We start from the raw sequence: 21,406 nt of genomic DNA, 5'->3' as shown, positions 1-21,406 counted from the left end.
AGACCTGAATCCAATTGAAAATCTGTGGGGGGGATCGGAAGAGGGCTGTGCACAGGAGATGCCCTTGCAATCTGACAGATTTGGAGTGTTTTTACAAGGAAGAGTGGGCAAATATTGCCAAGTCAAGATGTGCCATGCTGATAGATTCATACCCAAAAAGACTGGTGCTGGAATCAAAAGGTGCTTCAAATGTGAGTTTAAGGGTGTGCACACTTATGCAACATTATTTTGTATTTTTACTTCCCTCCACCTAAAAGATTTCAGTTTGCTGTTCAACTTAGTTGTACAGTTTATAGGTTACATTATATATAATCATATACTGTATAGGATATACAGGCTATTTTAAGTGGGAGTCAGATATGGAAGGGTAATATAAATCTTACAATCTTTAAGTGTAATGCTTTATACTATCTCCACTATCAGGCTCCAGCTTCTCTGGGTTCAGATGCTGATCTTTTCCGAGTCCTTAAAGTGATTTGTTTGGGGTTTTTTTTTTTTGGCATTTACAAATAAACTTGTCAAACTTACCTGCTCTGGGTAATGGTTTTGCACAGAGCAGCCCCCAATCCTCATCTTCTGAGGTCCCCCACCGCTGCTTCTGGTTCCTCCTGCTTTCAGAGTACCTCTATAGCAAGGTAAAAAAAAATACTTTTGCCTCTAAAATCACTCACTTTCTACTGTCCCATGAGGCATTGCTCCTCACACAGAAGTTCTCAGGCACTTACTGACATGTATGGATGGTGTATGGAGCTGTCCTGTGTGCTGGACAGTGTATACTGTCATACATGAATGGTGTGCTGGACTGTATTTTCTGAAATGAAAACAAATTATGCATTCTGCGTGCAGGCCAACTAATTATGAAAAAAGCTGTCAACTATTTTTATAATCAATCATGTTGATTACTTGTTCCAGCCCTATCTCAGTGTTCTGTGAGCAGAGAGCTGCTGGTTAAATCAGCAGTCTGCTCTTCCAGCACTCACTGGCATGCTGGGCTGTGGTGGGAGAAGCTGGCTCAGGCTCTCAGCGGATCGCTGAAAGCCTGAGCCAGGTACCAGACCAGGCTTCTGCATGGATCCCAGGATCTTTTCAGAGCCTGGATCAGCTCTGAAATCAGCTAATAGTGGGCGTTAGCATTAAGAGTTCAGAACGAACTGCACTCCTGTGATCCCCAGGAATATAGGGAAAAGAGCTTTGGCTATACTTGTCCTTTTAAAAGCAGTTGCACTTTTCTTCATTTTGGGATTTTAAATAAATAAAAAAAGTTGACATTGTAAGCACCCTTTCCGTAGTAAATGGTTTGTCTCAACCTTGGAACTGCTACATCTGCTGGAGAGCTTTTCTTCCGAAAAACATACCTACTGCCTGGGTCACCAGGTAAAAACCTAGGAAGAGCATGTAGCCATCACATCTAAGACATGGTAAGCTGCAGTATAATTGGTCTTAAAGTAATTTTAAACCAAAAAGCAAACATCTGTTCATAACATACAAACACAAAAATAAATAATTGAATCTGCAATATTTTTTTTCTAATGCAAGTGCACCAGTAGTGTTACTAGTCATGTTGGTGCACTGTAAACTGCAGACCCCAAATTTACTACTTGAGTGCCACAGTATGCACCACATCTTGGGAGCCATGTGCAGCATTATAGAAAGTATAATACAGATAAGCCAGTACAGAGATGGCAGCTGCTGGTATAGAGAAGCACTGCTACATCAAATTTTCACAAAGAGTGTGAATCTGATATTGAGTATTCCACTGTTCCTGAAACTCAACGAGCAGCTCTATGCTTTGGTTTAAACTACTGGGAACCTCAAATGATATCTTTCATTGATACAATAAACATTTATTAAATTACATTATTGCAATTTACACTAGGTAATACATAGTTTTCATCATAAAGATTTCCTAATTAAGTAAAAATAATTTTATTCCGTTTAAATGTAACTTCATAGACCATAGATCGTAGCACCATATCCAGAAAAATATTTGTATTATATGTATAAACCTTCCTATACTCCACAAGACAAAATTATCTCCAGCCTGCAGAGAATTCATGGCCCAGAAAGCATTTCAGAAATACCTAATGCAGACTTAAGCTAAAAGACAAGTTGCAACTAGTTCCTGCTGTATTGTCAAGTAAATTTTGTATAAAAAGCAAGAGAGGAAATGCAAACAGTCGTATGTCACAGATGGAAAAAAAAAAAAAACTTCATATACCAAGATTGCAGTTATCTTAGCTTCCTAACCTATGTGGTAGGGGAAAAAAAAAAAAAAAAAGATCACTTCAGAAATTGGAAAGAAAAATGCACAGGGGGCGCAAACACCTAATGCATTATCCAATGTTTATTAAAAAAAATCTAAGAGCAAAAAACATACTCACAAATAAAAATGCATATAAAAGCCGTAAAACTGATAAGATGACCCAACGTGATGGCAGTTTTTTTTTTTTTTCTTTCATTTTTTTTAAAAATAAACCTCAGATAATGCGCTAGGTGTTTGCACCCCGTGTGTTTTATCTTTTCAGTTTTTTGTTGATCCCCCAGTCGGAGGAGGGCTGCACCACCAAGACCCTTTTCCTAGGACTAGGTCAACAGCACGTTTGAATCCCTGGTCTACTTCCTGGCATGCACCCCTTTGAAGCACTGGAGAGGCTTTTCTTTCACTTCACAAATTAGGTGAATGACCCATCCCTTAAACAGATCATTTACCTATGCATAAAAGGATCAAGAAAGAAAACACTAAGCCATCAAAATTGAGTGCCTGAATTTTCAAAACTTTAACTGTGTTTCTGTCTGTACTACAGACACAAACACAGTGAAGTACTGACAGTGCACCATACTGAAAAAATATCTGTTTCAGTCTGGATTGACAGAGAAGTTCTTGCTGCTTTTAGAGCTTTCCCACTGACCATCAGTAACATCTAGTGCCTACAAGTAGAGAACTCAACCCTGTTAAATCCCAGGCAAAATAAAGTAGGACCCAAACAGGGCTACAAGATGTTGTGTGCAGCCCCTATTTTCTGGTACAATACCTCAGTATAATAGCTACAGTATAGTCTAGGTACACTTTATTTTATACACATATTGCCATCAGTCCAGAAAAATATTTTCTTTCTCCCCTGTTTCTACAATAAAAAGGCACTTGTCTGCAAATTCAACAAACAATGGTTCTTGCATATATTTTTTTAATTCCTGATCTTTGTTCTCAGCCTGGTCAAGTGCTGCTACCAGTCGTCGGAGATGCGGATTGAGTAATAAATGCTTCAACTCATCTGACTCACCTGCAAAAGATGGAAAACAAAAAACCACTCAGTTATAGGACTGAATTGGAGACAGAACAAAAACTAAAACACCTAATTCAGAGTGTTACCACCTGCTGTGAAAGCAGAACTCCAGCCCAAACATTTTTTTTTCTACAACCTCTGGCAAAAAAGTATGGAATCACCACTCTTGGAAAATGTTCAATTACTTCAATTACTTGTGTAGAAAAAAACAAAACAAAAAAAAAAAAAACAATCACAGCCATCCCTCGAAAAAACTATTTTCATTTAACAATCCAACCTTCTGGCTTTAACGCCATCCCATAGCAGAAATACTGCTACAGGGCGGTAGCGGCGCGCAAAATCACGTATATATACACATTAATTTGCCCTACCTGCCCCGCCAATCACCAGGTCCAGGCCAGTGATTGACAAGGATCAGCCAAAGTTCATTTGGGTGCAGTGTTGCATGACCGCGCAATTGTCAGTTAAAGTAACGCAGCGCCGTTATGCAAAAAATGGCCTGGTCAGAAGGAGGGGAGTAAATCCTCAGGAGGGCAAGTGGTTCAACACTTGAAAAAAATAAAACTGTAGTCAATTGCACTTGTTTTTCCAGATCACAAAGAAGAAAAAAAAATGGAATCACTAACTTCTGAGGAAAATATTATAGAATCACCATGTACTTTGCAGTTCTAAAACAAACATCTGCATCAGATTACATCTCATAACTAGTCTGCAGTAAAAAAAAAAAAAAAAAAAAAAAAAAAGGAGTGCTTGCATACCTTGGTGAGCTGTTGCACCAAGCCGATTGACATGCTGACTGTATACCTATTGGGGTGTTTTCCTCACTTTTTTCAAGATCACTGAAAATCATTCTTCCCAATGGGGACAGAAATAAAAACCTAAATTGTAACCCCTCTCTACTGACAGGTTTGAGCATGCTCTCTCAGATCACATCCCAAGAACAACTTTCTTTTCAAATTGATCAACATCAATAATGTGGGACATTTACAGTGGAAGAAGCATTCCATTTTCAGTGATCGTGGAGAAAGGGGATCAGTTGTAATACGATCATACAAATGTGGTCCAAAGAGTACATGAGAGTTGATTACAAATGTGATACAAAATACAAATATGACAGAAGTTAAAAAAATTAGTAAGATAAGGTTCAGGTAAAAGTGCATACAATACTAGCCATTTCAACATTAAAGTAGAATACCTAAGAAAGAAACAATGGCTATGTGATACCTTAGGCAGATGATGAAGGTATTAATCAGGGATAGGAAGGACATTGCTGATACTGTATAGGAATTATTTAAAATTAGAACAAAAAATAGGCTATAGAGTAGGATGAGAGGAAGAACCATTCATTAAGTGTTATACTGGAGATGGGAAGCAAGAGAGAAGAAATGAGAACTAGATTAAAAGGAATCCCACTGGGGGACAGGGGAGCAGGAGGTTCCTCCCCAGGATGGGGAAAAGGGGGTAGGGAATAGAGGAGAGGAGTGGAAGAATAAATCCACTAGGTAGTATCAGTTGTTTTGTACTTAAGATTTTTTTTTGTACATTTATCATAGAGAGTAACTTAGCTTTGTTAATTCATAACGTCACATCTTTGTTTTTATTTATTTTGTATCAGGATCTTGTGTAGGTTGCTTCTTTGTACCCAAGTGCAGATCACATTTCCTTATAGTATCTTAAATTCACTTACTGCACATGGCTGTTGGTCATTCATGAGTAAGCATTTGATGAACATGAAATACTGCCAGGGTCTCCAGGTCAGCCTGACTTTCTTTTGCAAATTGTTTAAGGTGGTAGTGAGATCCTCCATGTTTAGAATATCATTGACTATAACACTTTCATGGGTAAGTCATGGCACGTCTGCTTCCATAAAATTGGAACACAGGCCTTTGCCGCATTCAATAGAATCATCAGAGAGGACATATTTTTCAAAATAGCTATGTGTGTAATGTGCTAGAGACATGCCACCAGGCTTGTTACTCAAGTCCACAGAGGTAAGTTGTTTAATCATATCCATGATGTCAGTCCAGTCAAGAGCTGACTCTCTGCACATTCCCAGAAAATATTCAACATGATGCCCCTCTCTTTACTACACCTTCAGCATCTATCTGGGATTTGTGGAAAAATTGTGTTCAGTAAAAACAGGAACTTTGTACCATCTTATTAGAAGCTTGTACTCCATCTCCTGGAACAGATTAGATCTGTGGCCAAAATATACGATCTTTTTCCATTGCTGTGAGGTAAAAATTGAATTTCAAGTGCAGATTCCCATTTTTAAAGAAAAGGCAGATCAAATAGTATTCGGCGTGGACAGGAATACACAAATGGTAGAAAGAGCACTGGAAAAAGGTTCACCATTGTGACATAGTTCCTCAAATGCCATTCGGGGAAGATTTATCTATTTATTAAGTGAGGGCAGAAAACAAGTAGCGTCATACTCCAGAAGTCTGCCGGGAGTAAACTCAGGGTTACCAGTTACCGGGGTAAAAAGAGAAAGAGAAGCTGATATATTGGAAAAGTGGAAGGCCTTTTTGACCGTTAAGATGGTACTACTCAAAGTAGGATGCGCACTCAACTTGGGGTAGGAAGTAAGAGAACCACAGCAAACAAGGCCATATTCTGGGAATCTTCCATTTCCATAGACACCCAATGTTTAGCAGCTCCATTACTGCACTAGTTCACAATCCTGGTTAAGCAATTGCATCTTGATCCTGAGCACTGTATAGGATCATACGAATCCCTAGAAAGGTGTCAAATGCACATGAAAAAATTAACGGGTATCTTGATTAGCAGAGCTTGGAATGGAAATAATATGCAGATGATCATTTTCAGTTAGTTACTCCTTCCAAACCAAGTCAAGGTGCTACTGGTGCAAATCATTCTTGATTTTTCAGATAGAAGGCTCAAAGCATTCGGATTGGTAATGTTAGCCCAATGGAAAAGAAACTGGGGTCACAGGAGCTGTAGTTTGGCTGGAGGGATTGATATGTTGAGGAAGGCGAATTTGTAAAAATTTTAAAAATCTGAAATGGATCCATAATCCTTCAGTGCTCGGGTAAAGGTTATATTTCACAAAAACAAGGTACCCAAAGTTAAAATGCAAACCTATATTACCTAGTTTTGTCATCTGTCCATCGTCAAAAACCTGGTGTATCCAAAAAAATATTAAATAGATGTGGGACATATGCAGCATAATGTGAAAGTGTATCCCCAGCCCCTCCAAAATATTTTTTCTTTTTCAGCCCAAACTACATATTGTTACGGGTTATATTCATTTCATATACCCACCTGCCTTGTGAATCCAGCAGTTTCCTGCAGAGTCCTCTCAGAATTCTGCCTCCCCTCATTCCTATTCCACTATCTTCGTATGTGGCGTCATCGCGAGGCTCGCCGGCTCTTCTGGACTTAGCCGCCGGGCCTCTTGATGATGTGGTGATAGGCCCGACTCTATCCTCTATTCTCAATGATGGACGTACGCTTCCAGGAATATGCGACATGCATATCTCAGAAGGCTCAGTGGGCATAATGCACGTCGTTCGCCTAGGCTTAACAGACTTACCCACACAGCCGAGTATGACAGGTATTCATATCCATGCACCTGCATCTATTTAGCTCTCAGACTCAGCTGGGTTGGTAGGTCCATGCATCTAATGTGTATCCATTCAGTAATTTCGGCTGTCTACACGCAGGTCACTACTAAGACGGCAAAGAACTCTTGAACCTTCCTCACAAGGCTGCAAAACAATCACAGAAGGGGTACCTACAGCCAGGCAATCAGGTCTACCAAAGTCCTCCAGACATATCCTATCTCCATTAAGGGGGTACCTGCAGCTGAAACACAGTGCGTTTTGCCTTCTGATAGTCCAGGGTGGCGTAGATAATTTCTGTCTGTCACGCAGAAAATGAAAAGGGCCAAAGCATGCAGACCTTTCCCTTTAGTGTAGAAGATGGCCCATGAGCCAGATTATAGTGCATTATCTTTAGGCTAGATGGTGTTGCCAGGAATAAAACTCTTCACATCATCCAGCATAAAGACCAAAAAACTTGTCTTGTGGCAGAGAGGACTCCTACTCCTCCGAGGAGAAGGCACAGCAACACCTAGGTGTCTAATCCAAATTAATGAGTCAAAGCAAGATCTGCAACAAAGAAGAAACTATCCATTACAGGCAGCCAGACTGATGCCCCAGGTACGGAGACACCCCAAGAAGATGATGTCCTCCCAGGAAGAGAGAAGAAACCACCCCACTTATTTTGAGAAGCTGATGGGCCACACCAGGGATGACCTAATCCATATAAATGTTTCACCCAGAGCCCTAAACAAGAGCAAAGGGTAGAAGGACCAAGAACCAATAGGGGAAAGGGAGACCCTCCCTGATGTTCCACACACCTGATGTTGCACAGGGATAAGGGGTGAATTATCTGCCTGTTGCTGAAGGTTTCAATACCACACACAGAATAGACCTTAGTAAAATGGGGTTCAAATGGCACAGTCACACCCAGCAGTGATGGATGGCTGCCAACTGACTTCTACAAGGCGCTAAATGACCTTGTCTTGTGGGAGTCAGACCCTTCAGGAAGGTGCTGAATGCAGGGGTGAAAAAAAACAAAAACAAACTGGCTCTCTTCAAAGGAGATCAACCAAGCTTCTCACAAATGAGGATGCCAGAAAGTGCACTGGGGTTGATGCACTCTTCCAAGAAGTTGCTGCTGCTTCAGAAGTAATTTAAGGAGCCAGGTCCTTCTTTAAATGAAAGCGGTCAGGGCTGATCCCAGATGACCTAGTAGTGCAGGAAAACCTCCAAATAGGAAAAATGCTGAGACATGCTCTGTACCACAAAGAGCAACAGCAGAACAACCCAACAAATTATGTCCACACACGATCCATCAGCTTTAACCATAACAGTGGTGAAACCAAGACTGGCAGGAAATTCAAAAGGATGTTCAGCACTATACCAGAAGAGTCAGATCCCGGAACTTCGGCCCAACCTACCTTACCCAGCTGAGTCACGGCTCTGAACCTGGAAAACACTCAGTTGCTTATACAGCCTGTTGGCCCCGTTGTCATAGCAATAAAGTTAAATAAAAAAAAAAAAAAAGGCTTAAAAAACTAATATTGCAATAAAATAAAATCGCCATTATAGAGCAGCATGTGTATGTAAAACAGGGATTGTGCCATACATGTGGAGTATCATATTGAATGTCGGATAATTCTAGGATCAAAATTCACAGCACTAAAACTGATAACCTGTAAAAGTTTTTAAAGAATCTTTTTTGGAAAAAATGAAGGTACCCTAATTCTTTGCCATTTACGGACACGCATCAGTTTTAGTCTTGACATGTTTGGTATCTATTTACTTGACGTAACCCCCTCTTTTTAATTTTTTTCCAAAAATTGGGTATTCTGTGTGTATGCACTAATATTCATTTTAGGGTATATTGTCCTACAAATATGCATTTTTGTGCAAATTGTGCAAATATCATGCCGCAAACAAAAATTATAACTGCTACCATTTTATTCTACAGGCCTCTCCTTTCAAAAATATATACTTGTTTAGGGTTTTAAGTCATTTTCCAGCAAAAATGTAGGTTTTAATATGTTCGTGAAAACCATAGAGTCCTCCATAAACACAAAAAAAACAAAAAAACAAAAAAAGGGATCATAGCAACCCAGGGATAGGAAATGTATTTTTGTAGGATTACCAGGTAATAAAGGAAAAAAAAACACACAAATCCATTCCTACGCAGTCAATGGGTCATCACATTTCTTGTTTGTAATGGGTTTTTGTAATGGTTTTGCGCTAGTGTTTTTTTAAGCTTTTTGTCTATGTAGATTGCCATGTTCCACAAAAAAGGTATGTAGAAAAAAAAAAAAAAAAAAAAAAAAAAAAAGAAGGATCAGAACAACAAGAATATAGCAAACCAGAACAACAAGAATATAGTAAACTAATAAGTATTACCCAACATTTTCAGCTTTTGTAGGGGGACTTGATCAGATTCATCATCGTCATTCAGCAAATCATTAGCTGGAAGAACAGATAAAAACCTATAACCTCTGGAGAAGCATACAAGAGTAATTACATTTTGGATTCATTTAAATTTTCAATTCCAACCACATTACACACAATAAACACACTTTAATGGTATTGTTTAATCATTCATGCACAAACCTATCATGATTAGTCATAGTTAGAAACATGATTGCTGCCTTTTGGCACAGCTGATTCCCTGTAAAATCTTGAGGCAATTCAGTAAACAGCCTTGCACTGTAAAATGTTCTCTCTGAGGGGTCTTTTCAGAGATGATACACATCTGGATTCAAGGCAGTATTTTACGATATTAGGAAAATCTCCCAGAATCAAGAATACAGTCATAGCCAAACTAGTACATGACTAATAGATTTACTTTCATTTTTAATTTGGACTCAAGGGATAATTTCTTCATGCAGGAAAATCTCCATTTTGGTAAAGCCAACTCTTTTGGCTTATTTAAAACACCCTCTATATGCAAGTCTGATGTCCTGATCATTGTTAAAGAGAAGTTTTTGAAAGCACAAAAACAAACCTACATCTGTCCCCTCTAAGACCAAGAACTGGAACTGATCCTCTGTATGGTTCTCTCTGCAGCAGCTGAAAGCTGGCTTCTTCTCCTCTCCCTCCCGCTGTGGGAGACACATATGCAAACTGTTGTAATTCCTACACCGTTCACCTGATTTGGATGTAAATACCCTCAAATTAAAGCTCACAGTCTGCAGTTAAAGCACATATTGTTTGTTTCATTTCAAATCCATTGTGGTGGTGTATAGAGCCAAAAATGTTAGAATTGTGTTGATGTCCCAATATTTATGGACCTGACTGTACCTGGTCCAAGAATATAAAAAAAAAAACCTATATCTTTTTTCCCTTCCATCTCTTACCTGCTTCAGAGGTTGTTCAACAGTAGGCCCAATAACCACTTGAGCCCTGGAAGATTTTACCCCCTTCATGACCAAGCCATTTTTGTGCTATACAAAAAAACGCTGTACCCAAACGAACTAAGTGTGTACACACACATACAAAGACTGACATTTCTTTTTTACTTTCTGCTATAAAGCCACATATCTAATTAAAAAAAAAATTTTTTAACCACCTCCCGCCTGCCATATAGTCCAATGACGAGCGCAAGGTGGTTCTCTTGCTCTGATAGGACATCATATGACGTCCTTCCATTCTAAGCGCGCAGCTCGGCGATCGGCGGTGTGCTGTGTCCCTCGGACACAGCGGATCACCGATCCACAGAAAAAGCCGAAGATGTCGGCTCGGTCATGTGATCAGCTGTGTCCAATGACAGCTGATCACATGTAAACACGAAAATGCCAGTTATCGGCATTTCTCTCCTCTCGAGCTGTCACGCTGACAACTCAAGAGGAGAGGAGAGCCGGTAATCGGCATTCCGCGGAGGGGACATGTACACTGATCATCAGGGCACTGATGATCAGTGTGCCCTGATGATCAGTGTGGCCCCAGAAGTGCCACCTGTCAGTGTCCATCAGTGCCAGCTGTCGGTGTTGAACAGTGCCACCTGCCAGTGCCCATCAGTGTCACATCAATGCCACATATCAGTGCCCATCTGAGCTGCCTTTCAGTGTCACCCATCAGTGCCGCCAGTCAGTGCCATATATCAGTGCCCATCAGTGATGCCTGACAATTCCGCCTACCAGTGCCTCCTCATCAGTGCCCATCACTGCCACCTATCAGCGTCCAACAGTGCACCTTATCAGTGGCCATCACTACAACTTCATTAGCGCACATCAGTGAAGGAGAAAATCACTTATTTACAAAATTTTATAACAAAAACTAAAGAAAAAAACTTTTATTTTTTTTCTTCAAAATTTTCAGTGGTTTTTGGTTTAAGAAAAAATAAAAAACCCAGAGGTGATTAAATACCACCAAAATAAAGCTCTGTCACAAAAAAATGATATAAATTTCATATGGGTACAGTGTTGCATGACCGCACTGAGAGCTGGAAATTGGCCTGGGCAGGAAGGGGGTATAAGTGCCCTGTAGACAAGCGGTTAAATAAACTTGCTTCATAATTTTTTCTCAAAATTTATTCTGCTACATGTCTGTGATAAAAAAAAAAAAAAATCTCAATAAGTATACTGATTGGTGCATGTGAAAGTTATAGGGCCTACAAACTAGTATATATACACTCTGGAATTTTCATTTATTCACTTATTTAGAGGCGATCAGCAACTTATAATGGGACTGTGATAGTGCAGAGGGCAATCTGACAATAACTGAAGCTGGGGGGAACTCAATAAATGCCACTGACACTAATATTATACACTGTCACTGTATTAATGACACTGACTGGGAAGGGGTTAAGATCTAGGGTGATCAAGGGGTTAAATGTGTGCCTAACTAATGTGCGTAAAGTGCTTTTAATAACAGATCTCAAAGTTTCTCGAAAAACATACATGATCCTTCCCTCTCTACAGAGCTCTGTGCTGATTGTACACAGCCGAACAGCAGGTCCTGGCTGTGAATCATTGCGCACGCCACAAATCCGGAAGTAGACAGCAATGTACAGGTACATCAGCTGCCTGTCCGCAGTACATTGAAGGCAGGCGGTCGTTAAGTGGATAATCCATATGTTCTGACAATACCTGAAAGAGCCAGAAGATCAGCTTTAACATTGCATCTCACTTTCTAAGTTTGGATTTACCTGCAACATAGCTTTGCCTGCGTTTGCTTTGTCCCCAAATTTCTTGGATCTGTATTGTTTGCATTACCCTTACTAAAATAAAAATCATGGGAAAGAATAGTGCCAGGATATACAGTACACCAGGGAGATCATACCAAGATATTATAAGCCAACAGGAGGCCCAGATTTACTCGAACTCTACCTATAATAAAATAGGACTTTGGATGGACCCACAAAATACTGTGCACCAAGAACATCACTTTGCTCCCAATACTTCATTTATACTGTACTCTAAACAAAAACGGTTTACAACATGATTACCTTTGTTCTGATGTGATTCACCTCTTGAAATAGCACTGAACGAGGCTTCTGTAGATGCTGTGGCTTCTTTTGGAACACATGTCTCTACAAAACATTACACATACTTAGAGGACATGAAACTATAGACCTGTCAAACTTATTCCAAATCTCTAAAGTCAAAACAACTACAAAGATGTGCGTACATCAATAAAGATGTTTAGCTGCACCAACAGCAAGAAACTGCATTAAAAAAAAGCATCCCCACCCCCCCTCCATGGTAGTCATCAAGATAAATCTTGAATGCATAGGTAATAAGAAGCTAGCAATATTAGAGCTTTGCAGCCCCCTTTTCTGTATAAACCACATCCACTTGCAGAGTGGCCAGCCTGGGTAGTAAGCCAAATGTTACATGTACAGTCCGTTCAAATCTTCCAAATGCCAGATCTTTGCGAAAGGTTCCATAACAATGTAAAGGGAAGTCTCACACCTGGATAGATGGATGCTGACAGTCTCTATGAACATTTATATGAAGGGTTTCAAGAGAACTTGTGCTTTATCCATGCTTTATTCCTGCACACACTCACATTTTCTTTGATCCACTGACTCAACATTCAGCAAAAGGAAATGTATGTTTGTGCTTCTGGAGGAAAGGGTTAAATGCAGCGGTTGCTTTTTACTGCATGGCCAAAGAACAGGTTTGCTTTAAACGCGTAGATCAGAGGCCTGAGTGTAATTTGCACACTGAATTTTCCTCACTACTGCTTTTTTTTTTTCACTACTGCGCTTTAGAATTGGCCCACAGGAATGAACAAACTTGCTTTATCATACACTTCTGCTGCATGGCAAAGAAAATCCATATTTTTATTGCAACCTTGCACACGGGCTGAGGGAAATAGGATTTCTGACTTGGAGTACAGTTTGGTACACAGGATTGTTAGTCTTTACCATGGGTTTTATGTAGAGACTTTCAGGTGATTGGACACTGGCAAAAACATAAGGCTGCAGAAACATTCCCCTACCACTCCCAGCTAGCATCATTTTTCTAGCAAGCAAAAGGACAGAACAGGACACAATCATTCATCTTTAACCATGAGGCAACAAATGCCAATAGGCCCACATAACAAATTGGTCAAGAAAGGCTTGACATACTCAGACTTAAACATCCAGCTGGTAGAATTGAGCAAACATGTGAACAGAAGCGCAGGTGGCAGCCTTGCAAATCTAAAGAACACATGTCCAATGCTGAACAGCCCAAAGAAGCACCAACAGATCTAATAGACTGTGCCTCAACAGGGACGGAAGGAAAGGAAATAATAACTTGCCTTATCCAACTTAATAGGAGAATCATTTTGGCAGAAGAATCGTCATCAGAGACAGACAACCTTCTAGAAAGAAAGTATGCTTCTCTCAGAAGGGAGAAGAGGTCCATCAAAGAACACTAGAAAAAGCGAAGCCTAGGGAGGGGATATTTGTCCTTACAGCCTTTTCCTTTTTGCCAGTGTTCAATCACCTAAAGGTAGCTGCATATAACTCATGGTAAAGATGAATGATATTATATTCTGTACTGTAGGACTAAGAAATTTATGTTAAAGTGGCCCACTTATAGCAGAGCGAGGAAGCCACAATCCACTCTGTACCAAACATTTCACGTTGGTAAAACACATCAATGTGCAGTGGTAACAACATACTGCTGCTTTATTTATTTCAGGTACTTATATAGTGCCGTCAATTTACACAGCGCTTTACATATATATTGTACATTCACATCAGTCCCTAACCCTCAAGGGGCGTACAATCTAAGGTCCCTAACTCACATTCATACATACTAGGGCCAATTTAGACAGGATTCAAATTAACCTACCAGCATGTCTTTGGGGTGTTGGAGGAAACCGGGGGACCCAGAGGAAACCCACGCAGGCACAAAGAGAACACGCAAACTCTAGGCAGGTGGTGCCGTGTTTGGGATTCAAACCAACGACTCTAGTACTGCCAGGCAGAAGTGCTAACCATTTAGCCACTGTGCTTTACAAACTGAGACCCAAGGCATGTTAAAGTGTTACTAAACCCACATCAGTAAAATCAGTCTCTATATGCAGTAAAGCATGCTTGTTATACTCACTGTGGAACCTAAGGGGTTAATCCTCTGCATTGTATAAAAAGGCTGTTTGATCCTTTCTTCTCTGCCCCTCCTCTTGTTGAAATGACCACCTGATACAGACTGAATCCATAGTCACATGCACATGCTCAGTTTGGTGGGTATTGCTAAAGAGGTTTTTTTTTTTCTTGGGAGAGTGCATGTAATCAGCACAGGGCCAATCGGCACTGTCCAGACAAAGGGTCAGGACTTTCACATCCTCCTAGAGCAGAAAGAAAACGTCTACAGGCTTTAACCAATGATCTGCTGAAGTCACAAGATTGCTCTAATTGCTGATAAGAAAAGATACTTAGCAGTTTATATTTACTAAAATAACTGCATTGCCACGTTGTGTGTACTGTGGGAGACCAGATATATGCAGGGTCCTGGGTTTAGTAACACTTTAAATACACACAGACTTGTAGTTAAAGCTTGCAACCTGAAGTAATGACACATTTTTTTTTAAATATCGTATAGCCCCAGTCCGAGGCACACACTATACAGACCAGGCTGTCAATCAGCATAACATATGCTGCAGCCAGTGCTGCAGCTGTTCTCCCTATCCTTGCCTGCCAGCTGGGAGAGAGAGATGCAAACCACTGAACATTTCCTGAGATGTGTACAGCCACAAGACAACAAAACAAAGGAAGCAATATTACTGTTTTTGCAGTGTAGGAAAAGGACAAAAAGAGTCCCCAGAGAGACTGAGCCTGTGCTTCAGTTTAGAGGCACTATTCCTCCCCCTAATACCAAAGATGCATTGTTTACTTCCAGTGACGTCAAGACAATTTCTACTCTCAATAACCATTGTCCGGCCCCTCTAAAGTCTGGAGGCCAGTTAACTGGCCCTTTGTTCCAAAGGTTTGGAGACCCTTGGTCTAGGGAATACAGACAGAAAGAATCACGTACATGTTCTGGTCTGTGGGAAAGCCACTGTCAAGTCTGGTGTTACCACCTAGTCAAGGGAAAGGTGTCAATGCAGCTGGTATTGTTGAGCTCCAAATGGAGAGTAGGAGAGGAAAAGTCATTATCTTAAGTGTCAGTGAGAGGCTACTGACTGCAAACTCAGCACACTATTTAAAGGAACAGTACTTTGGACACCATTTGGGAACACCCAGGTTTGTGGGACTCACATTTGAGCACTCCAACACTGGGTTTGGGCCCAAATGCACTGGCCAGTGGGAGAGGGTTTGTCAGAGACTGCCCACTATTTTTGCATTACCCCATAGTTAGAGCCCCCCACCCCTTAGTGTAGGGATTAGGGGTAAAGTCATTGGTCTGCTTATATTTTTTGTAACATTGTATTTATTTGTATATTTTGTAACGGTTTCTGTATACTTGTTAAAGTGTATATTATTACTTTTCCATCTTTTGGCTGATTTGTGTTTATACAATAATTTTTTACCCTTCACTTTTGGTGTGCAAGAAGGTGTGGCATTGCCAAGGAGGTCGCTTACCAAAACATCAGCAGCTCCTGTGATAAATATGCTTCCCCAAAGTTAATTATACCCTTCATTTAGCATTTCCTAATACTTGTTCCATAAAAAGGGGCCTGCTTGTCACACATACAAAGCACTCTGCTTGTCAATATTTTGTGCCAGTCCTATGTGAATGTGTCCACTAATTTCTGTTGAAGCTCTTTTTTTTTGATTCAGCCCATCTCTTTATAAGACAGACATGACAGTAGGACAGCCTTTAATAAACTCACACAGAACAAATTAAAAAAAAAAAAAAAAAAAAAAAAATTATTCTTACCTTTATGTGTCTTATAGCACGTTAAGGAGCAACTGCATAGAAAAAAAAAATACAAAAAGTGAATAGAACACAAATAAGTGTGGAACAGTTTTAGTCAAACTCTATGTAAATTCTAGTGATAGCACAGCATTTTACAAACAAAAAGTGTATCATGCAAAGGGGAAAAAAAAATAAAAAAAATCTTATTTTAGATATAATTATAAAACTACTATTACAAGCGAAACAAAATCCCATCCCTGCAGAGAACCGTGTTAGTTTTTAGGTATGGTGCAGCCTCCCTAACAGCTTGACCTCTGGAAGATTTTAACCCCTTCATGATCCGGGCATTTTTGCTATGCCGCACTGTGCTACTTTAACTGGTAATTGCACAGTCATGCAACACTGTACCCAGATGAAATGTGTATCATTTTTCTTTCACACAAATAGACCTTTCTTTTGGTGGTATTTAATCACCACTGGGTTTTTTTTTATTTATAAACGAAAAAAAGACTGCAAAAAAAAAAAAAAAGAGCCCTGATATTTTGTACTGTTATAAAACATATCCAATAAAAAAAAATAAATAAAAAACCATTTCTTAATGCCTTTCGTAAAAAAAAAAAAAAAATCCCAATAAAAGTTTATTCATTAATATTAATTGGTTTGTATGAATAATTTACAGTCTACAAAATGATGGTATATATACTGGAATCTACACAGCTATCGTGCTATACTGGTAATGGCGGCGATTATTGACTTATAGTGGGACTGCGATAGTGTGGTGGACAATCTGGCACTAAAAAATAGTTAAAAAACAAAAAAACGCAGAAGTGATCAAATACCACCAAAATAAGGGGGGGAAAATTTAATTTAATTTTGCACAGTGCTGCATGACCACACAATTATCAGTTAACCGGTTCCCCACCACCCTATATCAGAACTACTACTACAGGGTGGCAGGGCTGCGCAATATCACAAGCAATACAAAGCAGCATATTTACATAGTAAAACAGCACACAGCTAACCATTTGATCGACCCAGATGTTAACCCCTTCTTGCCCAGTGTCATTAGTACAGTGTCAGTGCTTTATATTAGCTCTGATCACTGTATTAATCTCAATGGATGTCTGTGGCAGTCTGTTTTCCCTCCAATGTCAGAATGCCTGCCACAGTCCCGCTATAAGTCACTGATCACCGCCATTACTAGTATAAAAAAAAAATCCAGTATATATACCACCATTTGTAGACACTATAACTTTCACGTAAACCAATTAATTTACACGTATTGGGATTATTTTTTAGCAAAACTTAGCAGAATACATTTTGGCCTAAATTTAATGACTAAATTAGATTTTTTTTAAATTGTTTTACTGGATATGTTTTATAGTAAAAGTCAACAATTTCGTTTTTTTAAAAAATTGTCAATCTTTTTTTGTTTATAGTGCAAAAAAATTAAAAAACGCAGAGGTGATCAAATACCACCGAAAGAAAGCTCTATTTGTTGGAAAAACAAGACATCAATTTATTATGGGTGCAGTGTTGCATGACTGTGCAATTGTCAGTTAAAGTAACGCACCACTGTAAGGCAAAAAAAATGGCCTGATCAGGAAGGGGGGTAATTCTTCTGGAGGGCAAATGGATACTGTACATTATCAGTGTACTAATGACACTGGCTGGGAAGAGGTTAACATCAAGGCGCAATCAAGGGGTTAACTGTGTGCCTAACAATGTGTAGTATGTCCTGCTTTTACTAAGGCTCCGTTCACACCTATGTAGATTGCTTTTTTTCCGTTTTGCAGTGCTTTTCGCAGTTTGTTTTGAGTTTTTCTACGTGTGTCTAAAGCGTTTTGTTCAGTTTTTTTTTTTTTGCATAGCACAGCCACGCAAAGCAGTGTGTTTACAGTGAAGTACAGTAAAACACACACAGTTAACCCTTTGATCACCCCACGTTAACCGCTTCCTGCCCAGTGTCATTAGTACAGTGTCAGTGCTTTTTATTAGCACTGATCACTGTATTGGTGTCACTGACAGTCAGTTCCCCCTCAGTGTCAGAATGCCCGATGCAAGTTGCTGATCGCTGCCATTACTGGTAAAAACAAATAAATACAAAATCCCAGTATATATAACGCCATTTGTATACACTATAATTTTCAAGTAAACCAATTAATTTACACGTATTGGGATTTTTTTTAAGCAAAGACATTTAGCAGAATTTGGGTGCAGCATTGCTTAATCGCGCAACTGTCAGTTAAAGTAACGCAGCGCCAAAAGTGGCCTGGTCAGGAAGGGGGGTAAATCCTCAGGAGTGCAAGTGGTTAAGCTTCTACAGGCTACAGCAGTGGTCTGCTAACTGCCCTTTGCCTGGCTCTATCCGACCCTCAGGGTACTATCCCTCCTACTGATACCAACAAGGAGGTATCATTTCTTCCACTGGCACCAACTATGGGGCACAATTCCTCCCACTGATATAAACAATTTGATACTATTCCTCCAACAAATATGAAGGATGGGGCACTATTCACTCCACTGACGGGGTGCCATCCCTCCCCCCGACGCAGACGACGGGGCGCCATCCCTCCCCCCGACGCAGACGACGGGGCGCCATCCCTCCCCCCGACGCAGACGACGGGGCGCCATCCCTCCCCCCGACGCAGACGACGGGGCGCCATCCCTCCCCGACACCAATGACGGGGCGCCATTCCTCCCACTGACACCAATGACGGGGCACCATTCCTCCCACTGACACCAATGACGGGGCACCATTCCTCCCACTGACACTAATGACGGGGCGCCATTCCTTCCACTGACAGCAATGATGGGGCGCCATTCCTTTCACTGACACCAATGATGGGGCGCCATTCCTTTCACTGACACCAATGATGGGGCACCATTCCTTTCACTGACACCAATGATGGGGCACCATTCCTTTCACTGACACCAATGATGGGGCACCATTCCTCCCACTGACACCAATGATGGGGCGCCATTCCTTCCACTGACACCAATGATGGGGCGCCATTCCTTTCACTGACACCAATGATGGGGCGCCATTCCTTTCACTGACACCAATGATGGGGCGCCATTCCTTTCACTGACACCAATGATGGGCGCCATTCCTTCCACTGACACCAATGATGGGCGCCATTCCTTCCACTGACACCAATGATGGGGCGCCATTCCTTCCACTGACACCAATGATGGGGCGCCATTCCTTCCACTGACACCAATGATGGGGCGCCATTCCTTCCACTGACACCAATGATGGGGCGCCATTCCTTCCACTGACACCAATGATGGGGCGCCATTCCTTCCACTGACACCATTGATGGGGCGCCATTCCTTCCACTGACACCAATGATGGGGCGCCATTCCTTCCACTGACACCAATGATGGGGCGCCATTCCTTCCACTGACACCAATGAAGGGGCGCTATTCCTCTCACTGACACCAATGATGGGGCACTATTCGTCCAATACCAACGATGGGTAATCCTCCAACTGATACCAATGACTGGAGACTATTCCTCCTCTTCTCCCCAACCCCCTTCCACTAACTACAAGCACTATGCCACTGTTTTTATTACTCCTGATGCTGGGGTATTTTCTACTCCCACTGGCCATTCCGGCCCTCCTAAAGTCTTACGGATAGTAAACCAGCCCTTTGTTGAGAAAGTTTGCAGCCCCCTCAGCTACAACTATTATAACTGCTGAGCATGTAATACACTGTGCGCCATGAACCCGTGTCTCTAATTCCGCTTTATGTATGTAGAGCTGGAAGCGTCCAATCACCGCACAATCAGAACTTACTAGCGAACCCGGCACCGGGGACAACGGTACTTCACACTGTCCGCCCTACACACACAGCACGAGGCTTCCATACCAGCGATGAGCAGGTAAAACGTCACACCAATCACATGGCGCAAGCGCAGGCGCAGTAAACAGATCAGCGTCGTGACGTCCCATCCATGGGCGGGGCTAAATGTTGCCGGTTTACGGTCGGCAGAGGGCGCTGTGAACTGGATCGGCTCAATGAATGGATGCGTGAGGTGGTTAGTGTGAAGAGCCGTAACTGTCTCCAACGGTCTCAGGAGCCGGAGATTTTTTTCACGGGAATTTTCGCCTGCTGGAAAATTCTTCACCTTCACCACAGATAAGCTCCATAACGGAATGTGTCTTGACGTAATTATTATATTGTCTTCATAGCATCTGTTGTTTTTTTTCGTTTGGTACTTCTATGAGGTGAAGGTGACTAGAAAGAGTTGTAAAGTAAGTCTATATTGTGTACGTCATGAGGGAATGTAATGGGCAGGTGCGGACTGACCATTTGGAAACTCGAGGGCCCAGGGTTCAGTAAGGGGCCCCATGAGATGCCCCTGGTACCTTTTTCATAGGCTTTTTTGAGTTTGGGCAAGGACACGGGCCCCATGAGTTGTCAGTCCGCCCCTGGTAATGGGCCATGGTTGTCCTGGACAGTATGACGTCCGCTAGGCCAGAGTTTGGGTGGTCACTGTGACCTCTGTTGGTGCTTTATAACTGAGCAGCGCATTACTTTGTGCGTTTTCTCACATTACAGCGTTTTCGTGTTTTTAGAGCTCAGTTGTTTTTTGTATTAGCCAATAGAGACCAGTATCATGTGTGACATCACTTGCTGGCGTGAGTTAACGATTCTTGGGTTATTCTTACCCGATTTTTGTTATCCTACCTATACCACCATTACCTGACACTGATAACTGTTTAAGTCTAGGTTCACGCCTATGCAGGATGCATTTGATGCATTGCATTTTGCGTCTTTGCCGTGTTGTGCGGTTTTTTTCTTGTTGCTAGGCAGATTTTAAACGCAAAACGCAATACATGCTTTTCTGCAGCGTTCCCATTGAATTCTATAGAACCAAAAACCAAAACCAGAAGAAGGTTTTGCATTAAAAAAAAAAAAAGTCCCTGAGCCTTTCCAAAAAACACACTGGGTGAAAACGCAGAGATGTGAACCTGTCCCATAGGAAATCATGTTAGTGAGGAACAGAAGTATTTGAACACCCTGCGATTTTGCAAGTTCTCCCACTTAGAAATCATGGAGGGGTCTGAAATTCACATTGTAGGTGCATTCCCACTCTGAGAGACAAAATAAAAAAACAATTCAGGAAATCACATTGTATGATTTTTAAAGAATTTATTTGTCTTGCACTGCTGAACATAAGTATTTGAACACCTGAGAAAATCAGTGTTAATATTTGGTACAGAAGCCTTTGTTTGCAATTACAGAGGTCAAACGTTTCCTGTAG

At 41.1% G+C, this 21,406-nt stretch overlaps 1 protein-coding gene across 1 annotated transcript; it reads right to left on the bottom strand.

Moving 5' to 3' along the window:
* Nucleotides 1-1,910: 1,910 nt before the first annotated feature.
* Nucleotides 1,911-20,062, bottom strand: ZNHIT3 (zinc finger HIT-type containing 3). The gene is made up of 6 exons (XM_089659195.1): nucleotides 19,935-20,062; nucleotides 16,153-16,184; nucleotides 12,285-12,368; nucleotides 9,847-9,939; nucleotides 9,239-9,304; nucleotides 1,911-3,281 (listed from the first exon to the last, which is right to left on the bottom strand). The coding sequence occupies exons 1-6, from the start codon at nucleotides 20,003-20,005 to the stop codon at nucleotides 3,091-3,093; spliced, it is 537 nt and encodes a 178-aa protein (XP_089515321.1). The 5' UTR covers nucleotides 20,006-20,062; the 3' UTR covers nucleotides 1,911-3,090.
* Nucleotides 20,063-21,406: the final 1,344 nt, after the last annotated feature.

This window comes from Staurois parvus, unplaced genomic scaffold (genome assembly GCF_062004578.1).
Source record: "Staurois parvus isolate SC_StPar_1 unplaced genomic scaffold, SC_StPar_1.0 ptg001134l, whole genome shotgun sequence".
In the NCBI taxonomy this organism is placed as follows: domain Eukaryota; kingdom Metazoa; phylum Chordata; class Amphibia; order Anura; family Ranidae; genus Staurois; species Staurois parvus.
Note: the sequence above shows the minus strand (reverse complement) of the source record. Positions and strands in the feature narration are given on the sequence as shown.

Coding starts and splice junctions, on each gene's coding strand:
- ZNHIT3 (XM_089659195.1), bottom strand. CDS start 20,005: ATGGAAGCCTCGTGCTGTGTGTGTAGGGCGGACAGTGTGAAGTACCGT. Junction 16,185..19,934: donor CCCCGGTGCCGGGTTCGCTA/GTAAGTTCTGAT, acceptor TTTTCTATGCAG/TTGCTCCTTAACGTGCTATA. Junction 12,369..16,152: donor GTGCTATAAGACACATAAAG/GTAAGAATAATT, acceptor AATGTTTTGTAG/AGACATGTGTTCCAAAAGAA.